This window comes from Vulpes vulpes, chromosome 2 (genome assembly GCF_048418805.1).
Source record: "Vulpes vulpes isolate BD-2025 chromosome 2, VulVul3, whole genome shotgun sequence".
In the NCBI taxonomy this organism is placed as follows: Eukaryota; Metazoa; Chordata; class Mammalia; order Carnivora; family Canidae; genus Vulpes; species Vulpes vulpes.
In genome coordinates, this window is record NC_132781.1 from 99,085,040 (window position 1) to 99,099,839 (window position 14,800).

Below are 14,800 nucleotides of genomic sequence, written 5' to 3' on the forward strand. Positions count from 1 at the left end.
TGTACTTACAATATAATTGAAGGATGTATCAGCAAGTACTGCAAACTGACGAAACAATGTGTGCCTAGTAAACATCTCATTTTTAAGGACATGAAAGCTGAAATAAAAGAAACAGTGAAATTCAAATGTATAGAAATCATAGAATAAAGCAGATTAATATTACATATGTGGTTAGGTACCACAATTTTCATTGTGAAAGGAATACAAGTAAAAAATTTTAAATAGTAGTATGAATTTGTTACTTCTTTTATTCTTAGTTATTTTTTAAAGGTTTTATTTTAAGCAATTTCCACATCCAACGTGGGGCTTGAACTTACAACGCTGAGATCGAGTCACATGATCTAGACTGAGCCAGCCAGGTGCCCTTACTTTTTCATTTTTATTTTTTTTTTTTAAAGATTTTATTTCTTTATTCGAGAGAGAGAGAGAGAGAGGCAATGGAACAGGCAGAGGGAGAAGCAGGTTCCCCAATGAGCAGGGAGCGAGACATCCGGCTTGATCCTAGGACCCTGAGACCATGACCTGACCCAAAGTCAGATGCTTAATGGACTGAGGCACTCAGGTGCTCCTCCAACTGTAGTTTGAAATATTAAAAATATTTCCCCCTAAAATAAACCTAGGCATCTTTCAGAAATGGCTGCTTCTAGATCTAAGGCAATAAATGTCCAAGTTGAGCCTGGGACACTTCATTATTAAGGAAACCATCAAGGACCATGACAAAAGAACACACTAGTCAACCTTGAGAGGGCTCCCATTGACTTAAGATTTGAGCAATTGAGCATCAAAAATAATGATTATAATGTAATGAAACACAACATATATGTTAAAAATTGGGGAAATTCTCCACCTATCCAGATTGCAAATGATGCAAAAAAGTAGGAGATTCATTCTCTGAAAAGCATGTTCTGGAGACAAAGCTGAAATTATGCTGGACCACCTTTGACTAGCCATGAGGAAGGAACAAAATAAGTCACAGTATTCAGTCACATGGAGGGGTCTTAGAAGAGACTGGGTGTGTCTCATGGATCGAAACTGCAACAAGGTACCACTGCCTAGGATGACTAGACAAAAAGACAGACAATCACAAATGTTGGATAGTATATAGAGAAATGGGAATCTTCATCCATTGCCTGTGTAATTGTAAAATGGTGCAGCCACTTTGGAAAGCAGTTTTGCAGTTCTTCAAAATGCTAAACATAGAATTATATATGACCTAGTAATTTCTTCCATAGGTGTATGCCTAAGAGAATTGAAAACACATATTCACACCAAAACTTGTACATGACTGTTAATAGCAGCAGTATATATAGTAGCCCCAAAGTGGAAATAAGTAAAATGTTGAAACTCTGAAGAATGGGTAAACAAAATGTAGCCTATCCATGCAGTGGAATCTTATTTGGCAACTAATAGTAATGAAATACTCATACATTCTACAACACAGATAAACTTGAAAACATTATGCCAAGTGAAAGAAGCCAGTCACAAAAGGTCACATATGGTATGATTCCATGTATATGAAATGTCCAGAACAGGCAAACAGGCAAAAAATAATATGGTTAGCCTAGTTCTTTCTGGCAAAACTTTTGCTATTTCTAAATTCTGTGTAAAATCATTTTACACTACTGATTTATCTTCCTCTTCTTCCTCTCTTCCTTTGGGTCATTGAGTAAATTAGTAGCCTAAAATACTACCACAATTCAAATTTTATGAGCTCAAGATCTAATTCTAAAACCCTTGCTTCTTCCACTCCATCCCAGGATACCCTGGAAGGAGTGCTCCTGTGGGCCCCTCACAGAGCCTGGAACAGAGGAGGGGTTTGATAAATATCTGTTGATTGACTGACAGTTCTTTCAAGATGTCACTCATTGGAGTAAACTCCGATTTTCTACAGAGAATTCATGGATCAAAATGAAAACTGTCTCTCATTTCTTCTTTGCCCTTTACCAGTCTTCATGGAGAGAGGAGGGCTTCCTATGTGTGAGAAAAAGATGATTTCCAGGCATTCAGGGTGGGGGCGGGGCTCAGTGCGACATAGGAAGGCATAGGCATAGGAAGTAGATCAGTGGTTGCCAGGGATTGGGGGGAGGGGGGATACAGGGCAACTGCTAATGGATATGTAGTTCCTTTTAGGGTGGATGAAAATGCTCTGATTTAGAGAGTAGTAATTGTTGTTCAACTCTGTGAATACATTAAAAACTGCCCTTTAAAAGAGTGGTATGTAAACTATATGTCAATAAAGTTGTTTACGATAAGCTATTCTGTGTGAGAAAAAAATGGAAGCTTATGAAAAAGAAGGCAGAAAAAAGCAGAACAATGATGATTTTAATATGACTATGATGAAGAAAATAGAGCAAAAGATGGGTAAAATAGATTTTAAAAATATGGCAAATTTCAGCACAGAACTGGAGTCTATTTAAAAAAATGAGTGGTCATCTTAGAACTGAAACAATCATATACGATTTTAAGAACTCAATACATGGGCTGAATAGTGGAATGGATACAGCAGACCACAGGATTATTAATCTCAAAGGTAGATCAATAAATATATAAATGAAGTAAGGCTTAGAGAGAAAAACAGGAAAAACCAGACAGGAGTGTAAAAAACATGTAGGTTGTAGTCAAAAGGAAAAAACTTACATATAATTAAAATCCTAGAAGAGGAGAGGCTGATAGCTGATATGTCTTGACATCTACATTGGAGGCCAGTACTCGATGCATTGGCATCATGAACACGTGGAGGGGAATAACTACTAGCACAGAATTTTATACTCAGAGAAAATATTCTTCAATAATGCGGACGCGGGATCCCTGGGTGGCGCAGCGGTTTGGCGCCTGCCTTTGGCCCAGGGCGCGATCCTGGAGACCCGGGATCTAATCCCACGTCGGGCTCCCGGTGCATGGAGCCTGCTTCTCCCTCTGCCTGTGTCTCTGCCTTTCTCTCTCTCTCTCTCTCTCTCCCTGTGTGTGTGTGTGACTATCATAAATTAATAAAAATTAAAAAAAATAATGGGGACGCCTGGGTTGCTCAGCCGTTAAAGCGTCTGCCTTTGGCTCAGGGTGTGATCCTGGAGTCCTGGGATTGAGTCCCATATTGGGCTCCCTACGTGGAGCCTGCTTCTCCCTCTGCCTGTGTCTCTCTCTCTGTCTCTTTCTCTATGTCTCTCATGAATAAATAGATAAAATCTTAAAAAAATAATGAAGGTAAAATAAAGACACTTTCCTATCAAGAAAAGCTGATAGAATTATTTGTAGACAAGCCTGCATTGAAAGAAAAACTAAAGCGAGCTGTTCAGACAGGAGGAAGATGATCCCAGGTGGAAAGATTGAAAACAGGAAGAAATAAAGAGCTTCCAGAGTAAAAATGTGGGTTAAAGTAAGTGAATACTGACTACACCAAACAATAATTGTAATGTTCGATGGTGTTAAATATTTATACAGAATCAAAATGAAAATGTGGGAGGGGGCTAAATGGAGTTAAAATATTCTAAGGTTCTAGAATTCCTTCATTTTTCTTTTTCATTGAAGTATAATTGACATACACTATCCTGTTGGTTTCAGGTGTACAACATAATGATTCTAAGGTTCTAGAATTCTTGGGCAAGTATTAAATAGAAACTTGTAGAAGACTGATAAGCAAAGGATGGGGGTTAAAATTTCAAAAAGAGAAAAGAATGAATAACAAGTCAATAGAAGGAAATATGGATTAAAAATATGTTGATTAGTCCAAAAGAAGGTGAAAAGGAGAGAAGAAGAAACAGGTTGGCCAAATAGCAAAAAATGTGTTAATTGGTAGATACAAACCAAGAATACCAGTAATCGCACTAAAAGTAAATGAAGTAGGCCAATTAAATAAATAAGACTGGGAGAACAGATTAAATATAAAAGAAGGTTGAAAGAAAAAAGCTGGAAAAACCGCACCATGCAATCTTAATCAAAGAAGAATGATACAGTTATATTAATATTAGATGAAGTAGACATTAAGCCAGGAAGGACTTTTAGAGAGGGGAATGTCTCATTGTGATACATAAAAATGATAACTTCATAGGAAGATAACAGGATTCTAAATTTGTAAGTTTCCAGTAATGTAGCCATAAAATACTTAAAGGAAAAATTGACAGAAGTAAAAGAGAAATAGATAAATCTGTAACCATAGCTGAAGATTTAATACCACTATCTTAATAGTTGCAACTGTAGCAAAAATGTAAGTACATAAAAGATATAGAAAAACACAATGGATAAACTTGACCTGATTGAAATATATAAAACATTGTATCCAGTGATATAATTCCTCTTCTTTAGAAGGATACATGGATCATTTTTTAAAATCAACAATATGCTGAACATAAAACAAGTATCAAAAATCTTAACAGATTGAAATAATTCAGAGTAGGTTCTTTGAGCACAGTAGAATTAATCTAGAAACACAACTAGACAATCCTTAGCATTTGTTTATTTAGAAGTGAAATAAAACTTCACTTCTAAATAACCCATAGATAAAAGATGAAATAAAATAGAATTAGAAAACGTTTTATACTGAATGATAGTATGTAGCATGTCACATTTTGTGGGATTCAACTCCAGCAATGCTTGGAGAACTATACATAGTCTGAAATGTATATAGTAGAAGAAAAAAGTCTGAAAAACAATGATCTCAGCTTTCTTTTTAGGAAGAATAGCAAATCATACACAAAGAAAGTAGAAGGAAGAAAATAATAAAGATAAGAACAGAAACTAATGAAAACAAATATATGAGAGAAATTCAACAAAGGAAAAATGATTTCTTTGGAATAAATAATAATACTGACCAGCTTCTAACAAGACTGATCAATAAAACAGAAGAGAACACAAATTTTCAAAATGAAAAAGAGACCATCATTAGATCTTACAGATAATTTAAGTATATAATATGAGGATATTATGAACAACTTTAAGTCAATCAATTTGACAATTTAGTGAAAAGGTAAAATTCCTTTTTATTTTTTTATATTTATTTATTTTAGAAAGAGAAAGAGAGAGAGCACATGTGCACATGTGTGAGTAGGAGGAGGGGCAGGAGAGAATCTTCAAGCAGACTTCTTGCTGAGCAGAGAGCCAACACAGGGCTCAATCGTATGAGCTATGAGATCATGAAATGAGCTGAAACCAAGACTTGGATGCTTAACTGACTGAGACACCCAGATGCCCCAGTAAGATTCCTTTAAAAGGACAACATGAAATATGAAATCTACTAGAAGTAGAAAATCGAAATAACTCAATATCTATTTAATAAATTGCACGTTATTTAAAACCTTCCTCCGCCAATGGCCAGTACACATGTGAAAACATGTTTATCATCACTCACAATCAAGGAAATGTAAATCCAAACTACAATGAGATATCACCTCACACCTGTCAGAATGGTTAAAATCAACAACACAAGAAACAACAGTTCTGGTGAGGATGGAGAAAGAGGAACATTTGTGCATTGTTGGTGAGAATGCAAACTGGTGTAGTCACTGTGGAAAACAGTTGGAGGTTCCTCAAAAAGTTAAAAGAACTACCTCAGGATCCAATAATCATACTACTGGATATTTACCCAAAGAATACAAAAGCATTCAGTTGAAAGAATACATGCATCCCTATGTTCATAGCAACATTATTTACCATAGCCAAGACATGGAAACAGACCAAGCATCCATTGATTGATGAATGGATAAAAAAGATGTGGTATAAACACACACTGGAACATTATTTGGCCATGAAAAATGAAATATTGCCATTTGCAATGACATGGATGGAGCTAGAGTATATCATGCTAAGTGAAATAAGTCAGAGAATAAGTCAGTCAAATACCTATGATCTCATTCATATGTGTATTTTAAGAAACAAAACAGACAAGCCAAGGGAAAAAAGAGAAAGACAAACCAAGAAACAGACTTTTTTAAAAGAGATTTTTATTTATTTATTCATGAGAGACACACAGAGAGAGGCAGAGACATAGATAGAGGGAGAAGCAGACTCCTCACAGGGAGCCTGATGTGGGACTTGACCCCAGGATCATGCCCTGAGCCAAAGGCAGATGCTCAACCACTGAACCAACCAGGCATCGCCCGAGAAACAGATTCTTAACTAGAGAGAACAAACAGATGATTCCCAGAGGGGAGGAGGATGGGGGAGGGGATGATGGGTTAAACAGGTGATGGGGATTAAAGAGGGCGGTTGTGGTAAGCACCAGGTGATGTATGGAAGTGATGAATCACTAGGTTATACAACTGAGATTAACACCAGCACTAACACCGTACGTTAACTAGCTGAGATCAAGAACTTAAAAAATTTAAAACCTTCCCCAAGAGAATGATAAACATTAACTTTAGGATAGATGTTACATTGGAGGAAGAAGGGGCACGAGGCCCTGGATGGGGACACAATGGCTGCTAATCCTTTATCTTGTGGTGAGAACACATGTGTTCACCATACTATTACCTTTATACTATACTGATGTATCTTAAGTATTCTTCTGTAATATATTAAATGTTGAACCAAAAAAGAATTAAGAGTAACATGTTTCTTAGGGTCGGAAAGACCTATGTCCATTCCTGAGATCTGCCACTCATTAGCTATGTGAATTCTGACAAATTATTCAACTTCTTTGAACTTCAGTTTCCTCATAAGTGGGGTTAGCAATTTTGTTTTGAGAGATAGAGAGAGAGAGAGAGAGAGAGAGAGAGAGAGAGAGAGAGCAGGGTGGGGGAGGGGCAGAGGGCAAGGGAGAGAGAGGATCCTCAAGCATACTGCATGCTCGGGGTTCCACCTCACAACCCCAAGGAGCATGACCTGAGCTGGAATCAAGAGTTGGATACTTAACTGACTGAGCCACCCAGGCACCCAGGAGTTTTTAACTATCACCTACAGTCCCAATAAGGATTTGACATATGCAAAATTGTCTCTGACACTATGTAGTAAACTAAAACATTAATTGTATACATTCAACACACACATAACACATTAACACACAATGTTAGTTGTTAAACTGCCATTTTGAATGTAGTGAATGGCATGCCCACTGTGTCGTTTGCCCCCGTGAGCAGATTTCTAGGAGAGGTGATATGAATCTCTCCAGCCCTGAAGAGAAACTGGTGACTTTTCTAGCTGAAGAGATAAATTGTCCAACTGATTCCTTGTTCCTTTAGATGCTGCATGTTATCGCCCTTGTCAATACAAAGCATCAACCAGAGTTACAATAGTGGTACCCGATTCCTGACTTTTCCTCTGCCCCCAATTCAACTAGAACATGTTTGATACATATTTGTTAAATGAATGAAGAAAGAGCAGATAAATGAATTGTACTGTACACTGAATATGCAGGCAGAAGGCTCTGGTGATTCTGGCCTGGCTTCTAATGTGTTTGTCTTGTCTTGAAAATATTCTCATGAAGTTCTTCTCTTCCCTTCAGTCCCCGCAATGGCAGACACCACGTCCTCCCCCACCAACAAAATATTCCACTTTGACCCACTCTGGATTGGTGTGGAAACGGACCCAGAGGGGCTGAGAAGTGGAAAGTATAGAGTACTCTTTCTTTCTGACCATATTCCTGCTGTACATCTAGATGCTAGTCCTGCATAAGAGGAAGGGGCTTCACATCTTATGTTTTTAAAAAAGATTTTGCTTATTCATGAGAAACACACACACACACAGAGGCAGAGACATAGACAGAGGGAGAAGCAGGCTCCCTGGGGGAGCCTGATGTAGGATCAATCCTAGGACCCCTGAATCATGATCCAAGTCAAAGGCAGATGCTCAACCACTGAACAACCCAGGTGCCCCTCACTTCCTGGTTTTGCTGGGATTTTTCCTTCTTAGCTTAAGAAGTGTGCAACTGTCAGTGATGTACTGTGGTGCTCACCCTGGCACCTCAGTTGATAATTTCCTGCTCCCCAGGCCAGTCTGTGGCCACCATCCAGTGGGCCAGAGATACACATGCTGCCATGGCATCTGAATCTCAGCCCTGATGGGAGAACTCTTCCAAATTTTGTTCCTCCCATAAATACTTTTCCTCGCCCCTAGAGGCAGACTCTTCTTCCTACATTGTTATCCTTCTATCCTTTAGAGTTCTCTTTACCTCCTTTCACAGTTAACCACCTTCTATTAGTTAATACTCCTTGATATTAAAATTTCCCTGTTGAGGTCTGTCCTGATGGAACCCTTACTCATTCACCCAACATGCTCTATTTTTCTCTACCCACATTGACTCTTAGCTGATCCCATTTAGTCTCATGGGTTTAAGTATCACCTATACTTAATGCATCTCAAATTTATGCATGTAGCCTAAACTTTCTTCTGAATTTCAGACTCTCATGGTCATGAATGCCTATTTGATGTCTACTTTCAGGCGATTAATAGATATCTTAAACGGATATAAAAAAATTGAACTGATTTCCCTCTGAAACATGCTTGCCTATCTCAGTGGGAGGCAACTCCCTCTTTCCTGTCCCTTAGGTAAGACCCTGGCATCCATCCTTGATGTCTTTCTCTTTTACCTTAGATGCAATGTTTCAACAATCCTATTGAGCTTACTTTTATTTTATTTTTAAAATTTTTTTAAAATAATAAATTTATTTTTTATTGGTGTTCAATTTGCCAACATACAGAATAACACCCAGTGCTCATCCCGTCAAGTGCCCCCCTCAGTGCCCGTCACCCATTTACCTCCACCCCCTGCTCTCCTCCCCTTCCACCACCCCTAGTTCATTTCCCAGAGTTAGGAGTCTTCATGTTCTGTCTCCCTTTCTGATATTTCCTACCCATTTCTTCTCCCTTCCCTTCTATTCCCTTTCACTATTATTTATATTCCCCAAATGAATGAGACCATATAATGTTTGTCCTTCTCCGATTGACTTACTTCACTCAGCATAATACCCTCCAGTTCAACAATCCTATTGAGCTTACTTTTAAAATAGACCCAAATTTTAATCATTCCTCAACTTCTACTGCCCCCATCTCAGACAAAGTACCATTGTGCTGTGCTTGAGAGTTGGGTTATTATTTCCAGAGCTCCTAATTTTTTCCCCAGCTTTTCCTTGGGCTTCTCTGCGGCCTATACTCAACACAGAGATCAGAGTAACGTTTTTAAGACAGAAAACCAGATTGGGTTTCTCCTCATTGGCAAAGATACTCAGATGCGGTTTTAGGGCACAAATTTATCATTCTGAATATTGATAAATAAAGGGAGTCAAACATTTATCTTGCCTTCTTTGTATAAACTATATTTTAAGGTAACCAAATAGTTGGTGGAATTTTTTTCTCTAATAGAATTTTAGCTGATAAATGCAGAAGGAAAGATAGAATATCACCAATTTGCAGCCCTTAATGAAATATTGGATCATAGTTTACAGTTAAATTATGAAGAGAAAGGTCAGTGGTGAAGCTTAAAATGTATGGATTAGGCTAACACTTGAATAGAATAACATTATTGGAAAAAACCACATTATGTTCCTGATGATGTGATGCAATAGGAATTTCATAGTACTTCCAATGAAGTAGTCTTGCCTAAAATATTGAACCTGAATCTAATTAAGTACCCAGTATTAAACATCAGTTTGTAGAAAATGCAGTGATAGAATAGGCAAATGATGCCCCCCCCCCCCCCACACACACACACTTAACCAAATCCATAATGTGAGACATCCTATTTAACAAATGGGCATATTTCTCTAGCAAATCAACGGATTGGAAAGTGGGACCATTACAGGGAAAAAAAAAAAAAAAAGAAACTATTTAAGACACATAACACCCAAATGCAGTGGTTCAACTGGATCCTTATTTATTTATTTATTTATTTATTTATTTATTGATCCTGATTTAAATAAACAACTTTAAAAGATTCTTTTGAGATAATCAAGAAACTTGAATATGATTTGGTGGTCATTGAATAATACCAAAAAACTTATGTTACTAACTGTATTAGGTGTCATAATGTCATAGCAGCCATTAAAAGGGAAAATTTTCTTATTAAAAAAAAAAAGCTAGCTATTTCCATATCAAAGTGAAATTCCAAATCTTCTACTTCATTGACTTCTTACACAGCTTGCCCCTCCTCACTCCACTCCAGCCACCTGGTTTCTTCACAGTCCTTGAAACACAGGAAAGCTCCCACCTCAGAGCCTTTGTATCTGCTGCTGTTCCTCTGCCTGGAATGCTCCTCCAGACAACCACATCGTTTGCTCCCTCATTCACTTCAGGTTTCCACTCAAATACCACCTTACTAGAAACATCTTTTCTGACCACCACCTGTAAACTAGCAACCCCTGCCTTGTACTGCAGGGGCACAACGTATCCTATGTCAATCTGACATATTATATATTTACTTGTTTATTATGTTTTCTTCCAATAGGAGGTAAGTTCTGTGAGGGCAGAGATTTGGTTATTTTGTTTACTGCTCTATCTCCAGAATCTACAAAGGTGAAACAGTAACTTTAATGGGCTCCTGTTGGGAGTGTAAGTGTTATAGCCTCTCTGGAGAACAATAGAGCCTGTTTTACTGGACTAAGGTGACCATGTCATTTATCATCCAATTCAGGATGATAAATCTGCAAATAGAAAGAAATGCTATTGAGAATGGTACTAGGAAACCAGCTTAAACCAGAATCAGCCCAGGAAAATTAAGATGTTTGGTCATCGCAACAGAATCCAACCATCCTACTCTATATGTACGAAAAGAACTCCTGCCAAACCTTGAGAGGAAATAGGATAAGAGGGTGCTGGCAAAAACCTGACTGATCACCAGAAATGGAATAGATTAGTAACACGACATAAAGACATACTATGGAATACTATGCAGTGCTCAGAAAAAATAACTGACTGGATACAGAGCAGTATGGATGGAAATTTTTTAAATAGTGTGATCTATTTCCTGCACATCTTGATTGCTTCTGAGTTTTGGCAGTTATGAATAAAGCTGCCACCAGCATCCCTGTCTGCTTGGCTTTTGATTCCAATTCCCCTCACCTCCCATGCTGGGAAACTGTCTTGGATCACCATCAGCTGAACACTCTGAACTTCGTGAGTCAACCCCTCACCCCACACCATCCCCTCACCTGCCCAAGGCCTAGCTTTTGAGAAGACTTAAGAAAGTTTAATTGAGAAGAAGGCACAAACTCCAAAAACAAACAAACAAACAAACAAACAAACAAACAAACACCTGAGTGGGGCACCTGGGTGGCTCAGTGGTTGAGCATCTGCCTTTGGCTCAGGCTGTGATCCCGGGGTCCTGGGATCCAGTCCTGCATCGGGCTCCCTATGGGGAGCCTGCTTCTCCCTCTGCCTGTGTCTCTGTCTCTCTGTCTCTCTCTGTCTCTCATGAATAAATAAACAAATAAAATCTTAAAAAAAAAAGAGTGTCCCAAACTCCAGATTTATTCTGATTTGGCCTTAGTACTTCTTGTGAAACTTGAATTTCATAGACAATGAAAATGAATGTGTTGCATGGCCAGAAGAGACAACAAGCGACCAAGGGCGAATCTTCTTTTTCCCTCCACACTACACTCTGACATGGTCTGAGAACAAGGACATAAGAGTCTAACCCGCCAGGGGTGAAACTAATGGGACCGGGGAGCGCAGGTGTACTGGGAAAGGTCCTAGGACTCCTGGACTTGCAAGGCAAGCCAGACGCCTGAGAAGGGAGGAGTGCGGAGAGAAGAGGAAAGAAGGAACAGCCTAGGGTTCCCGTTTACCTAACTTTCCCTGCCTCCCAAATCCAAGAATGAGGGGGTTTCTAACAGTTTCAAAGTGAGGAGAAGAGGGAGGGAATTAGAGCACAGGGAGCGTGCTGACTTGGACTGGGGCTGAATATAAATCATGAACCATCTGAGAAACGGTTGGATTAGACTTTTACCTTGAATGGCCAAGGTGAAGTTTTTCCTCTACAAGAAAAAATGATGGGTTCTGATCCCTGTTACAATGAATCCAAATGGCCATTTTAGCCATAGAGATCTGGGACTGTACAGTTCATCTCCATCCCACACCGTGATGCACTACTCTGGACATGCACACTCTCTAGGTTATACATCATCTTGCACGAAACTTGGCAATGCCACCTCACCTGACAGATGACACATTATGTCTCAGTCGATTAACTGAGGCACACAGAGAAAACATGTAATCATACTTCTTGCTATTCCAAATATTTAGATATCAATGTAAAGTCTGCATAGACCAAAATGATGAATATGACTGTCAACATCTTGATTAGTAGCAAATCAACCTGTAGTAAAGCGGAGACATTCTTGTCCATGGTCATTGAAATATGGGATGAATCTCATGGGGACAGATCCAAGGTAAATATTAAGATCAAAGTGAACCCCACAGGGGCTCCTGGGTGACTCAGTCAGTTAAGCATCTGCCTTTGGCTCAGGTCATGATCTCCAGGTCCTGGAATCCAGCCCCACATTGAGCCCCACATTGGTTCCCAGCTCAAGGCGAGGAGGGGGAGGGGTGGGGAGGGTGGGGCATGGTGTCTGCTTGTCCCTCTCTCTGCCCCTCCCCCATTCATTCTCCCCACTTCAAACAAATGCAATCTTTAAGAAAAAACAAAATTAACAAAGCGAACCCCACAGAAATAAGCAAGGAAAAGATGTGAAGCACAAGCAGGAACGCAGCACAGAACATTTTACCTCAAGGAGGAGATCTTTCCCTGGCCATCTGGTGGTATTTCTGCTATCATGTGGATTCTCCATGTACCTCCTGGGACTATTTCAGGATGATGTCTGCAGTTCTGCAGCAATGTATAGATTTTTGTCTTTTTCTCCTCTCTCTCATACACACTCACGGTAATAGTGTGCCTTATGAAGTGCTGTGCAAATGTAGGGCATTACCATCCTATGAAGCCCTGTGTGAGTCTCATGCTTGACCTATGACATCGGACCACCACTGAATCCATCCTGTCTCAAATGCTCCTTGACTGTAAGAAAATTTTGCAAAGGAAATTCCAACATATGATAAAGACAGGAGAATCCGGGTGACATTATGGCAGGAAACAAGAGAATAGAATGTAGATGTTTTATATTAACAATGTTAGGACAAGGAAAAAAATAGGCTTTTTCTCTACTGGGTGTTGCTTTTATAGTGTCACTTACTTCACTTTTAACAAGACAAAGGTTACATATAGGGAAGATAAAATGATTATGTGAGTAAAAGATCTGAGAATTAAGAAATCGGGAGCTGTGTTGTCTGTAAAAAAGGTAGAGGACACAGGATATAAAACAATTTTACAAAGAAGATATAGACCAGTTAAATATTGTCATGTGCAAATGAACAGGAAACTGTTTTAATAGCCCTGCGAAGGAAGATGACTATCTAGGTTCAATTAAATCAGGTATCAAGAAGAGTCTGTCTCTCCCATTAATCCTTTAAAATTGAAATATGGATGGAAGCCTGGGTGGCTCAGCAGTTGAGTGTCTGCCTTCGGCCCGGGGCGTGATCCTGGGTCCGGGATCCAGGTCCACATCAGGCTCCCTGTGGGGAGCCTGCTTCTCCCTCTGCCTGTGTCCCTGATTCTCTCTTTGTCTCTCATGAATAGATAAATAAAATCTTTTTTAAAAAATTTGAAATATGGAGATAACGAATGAAATAGAATCTTGAATTATTTTTCCTTTGAAGTGACTTCAAAAAACTCTTCTATTATAGGCCAGTTATTTTGTACTTCTTGTTAAAAGTGCATACTGGCATTTTATATTGATTAACATGTACAGAAGAATGCAAAGCCCCCAAATTCCTTCAAAGATGATTAGTCACATTTCTATAAACAGAACTTGTATCTATCACCACATACCTATTCTTGAGAATGTAGAATTTCTTTTCCCAGTTTTTGCTTATCCGATCTGACTCTTTTTTATACCTGTAATAAAGTTATAGATGGTTAAATGTCGTATTAGCTACAAATGAACAATTATGCTTCATTATCACCAGTACCTTTCTGTCTTCTTTCTCTCATTTTCTAAATTAGCCTTTAGTATGTGTATTTGCTCCTCCAAAATACGTTTGTCTTCAGTCTTTCAATAGAAAACACATCACAAAGTGAATTACATGAGTATACTGCTTCTCCATAAATCTGTGAAGTTCTTTCTATTAAATAACATGCATATTCTACTTATCAAAAATAATTTGAGGGAATTGTGAGTTACATTTACTTGCAAATCCCCATGAATTGCAAGAATTAAAGATCCCATCCTCCATGTCCTGTAAGTGATTCATTTAAAGGCATCCAGCTTTAGGCAATATTACAAAGTAATCAAAACTTACCTTCATCACTCTTCCCCCTACCAGGTATCCCTTTTTCTATATCTTGTTTTCCCTCTCTTACTGTGACTTCACTCCATGCTCATTTTAGGCAGGAGCTCCTCCAGTTACTCTTTTTTTCCTTTTCTTTCTTCTTTCTTTCTTTCTTTTCTTTCTTTCTTTCTTTCTTTCTTTCTTTCTTTCTTTCTTTCTTTCCTTCCTTCCTTCCTTCCTTCCTTCCTTCCTTCCTTCCTTCCTCTTTCTTTCTTCTCCTCTTTCTTTTCTTTCTTTCTTTCTTTCTTTCTTTCTTTCCCAAAACTATTCTCAGGAAAGGACCTGACCAAACCAATCACATTAGAGCTTCTGTCATCCATTTCTCAGTATTGTTTATATTTCACAAGAGGACAAAATTTGGAAAAAGGAATTAATCTCTAATAGTGGAATTGTAGGCATTGAATGGATGAGAGAGATTTCTTTGGCTCCAGTTGGGATGTACCCCAGAATCAGACTCCAGTGGGAATCAGGCCTTTTGTCTCCTCAGAATACTGAC

At 38.7% G+C, this 14,800-nt stretch overlaps 1 protein-coding gene across 1 annotated transcript in view; it reads right to left on the reverse strand.

Moving 5' to 3' along the window:
- C2H10orf67 (chromosome 2 C10orf67 homolog) overlaps positions 1–14,800 on the reverse strand; it is a 140,567-nt gene that overhangs the window by 13,699 nt on the left and 112,068 nt on the right. The window contains exons 11-13 of the mRNA XM_072745131.1: positions 13,945–14,024; positions 13,805–13,870; positions 10–97 (exon numbers count right to left, since the gene is read on the reverse strand). Coding sequence (XP_072601232.1) covers positions 10–97; positions 13,805–13,870; positions 13,945–14,024 — 234 coding nt within the window. The remainder of the gene's footprint in view (positions 1–9; positions 98–13,804; positions 13,871–13,944; positions 14,025–14,800) is intronic.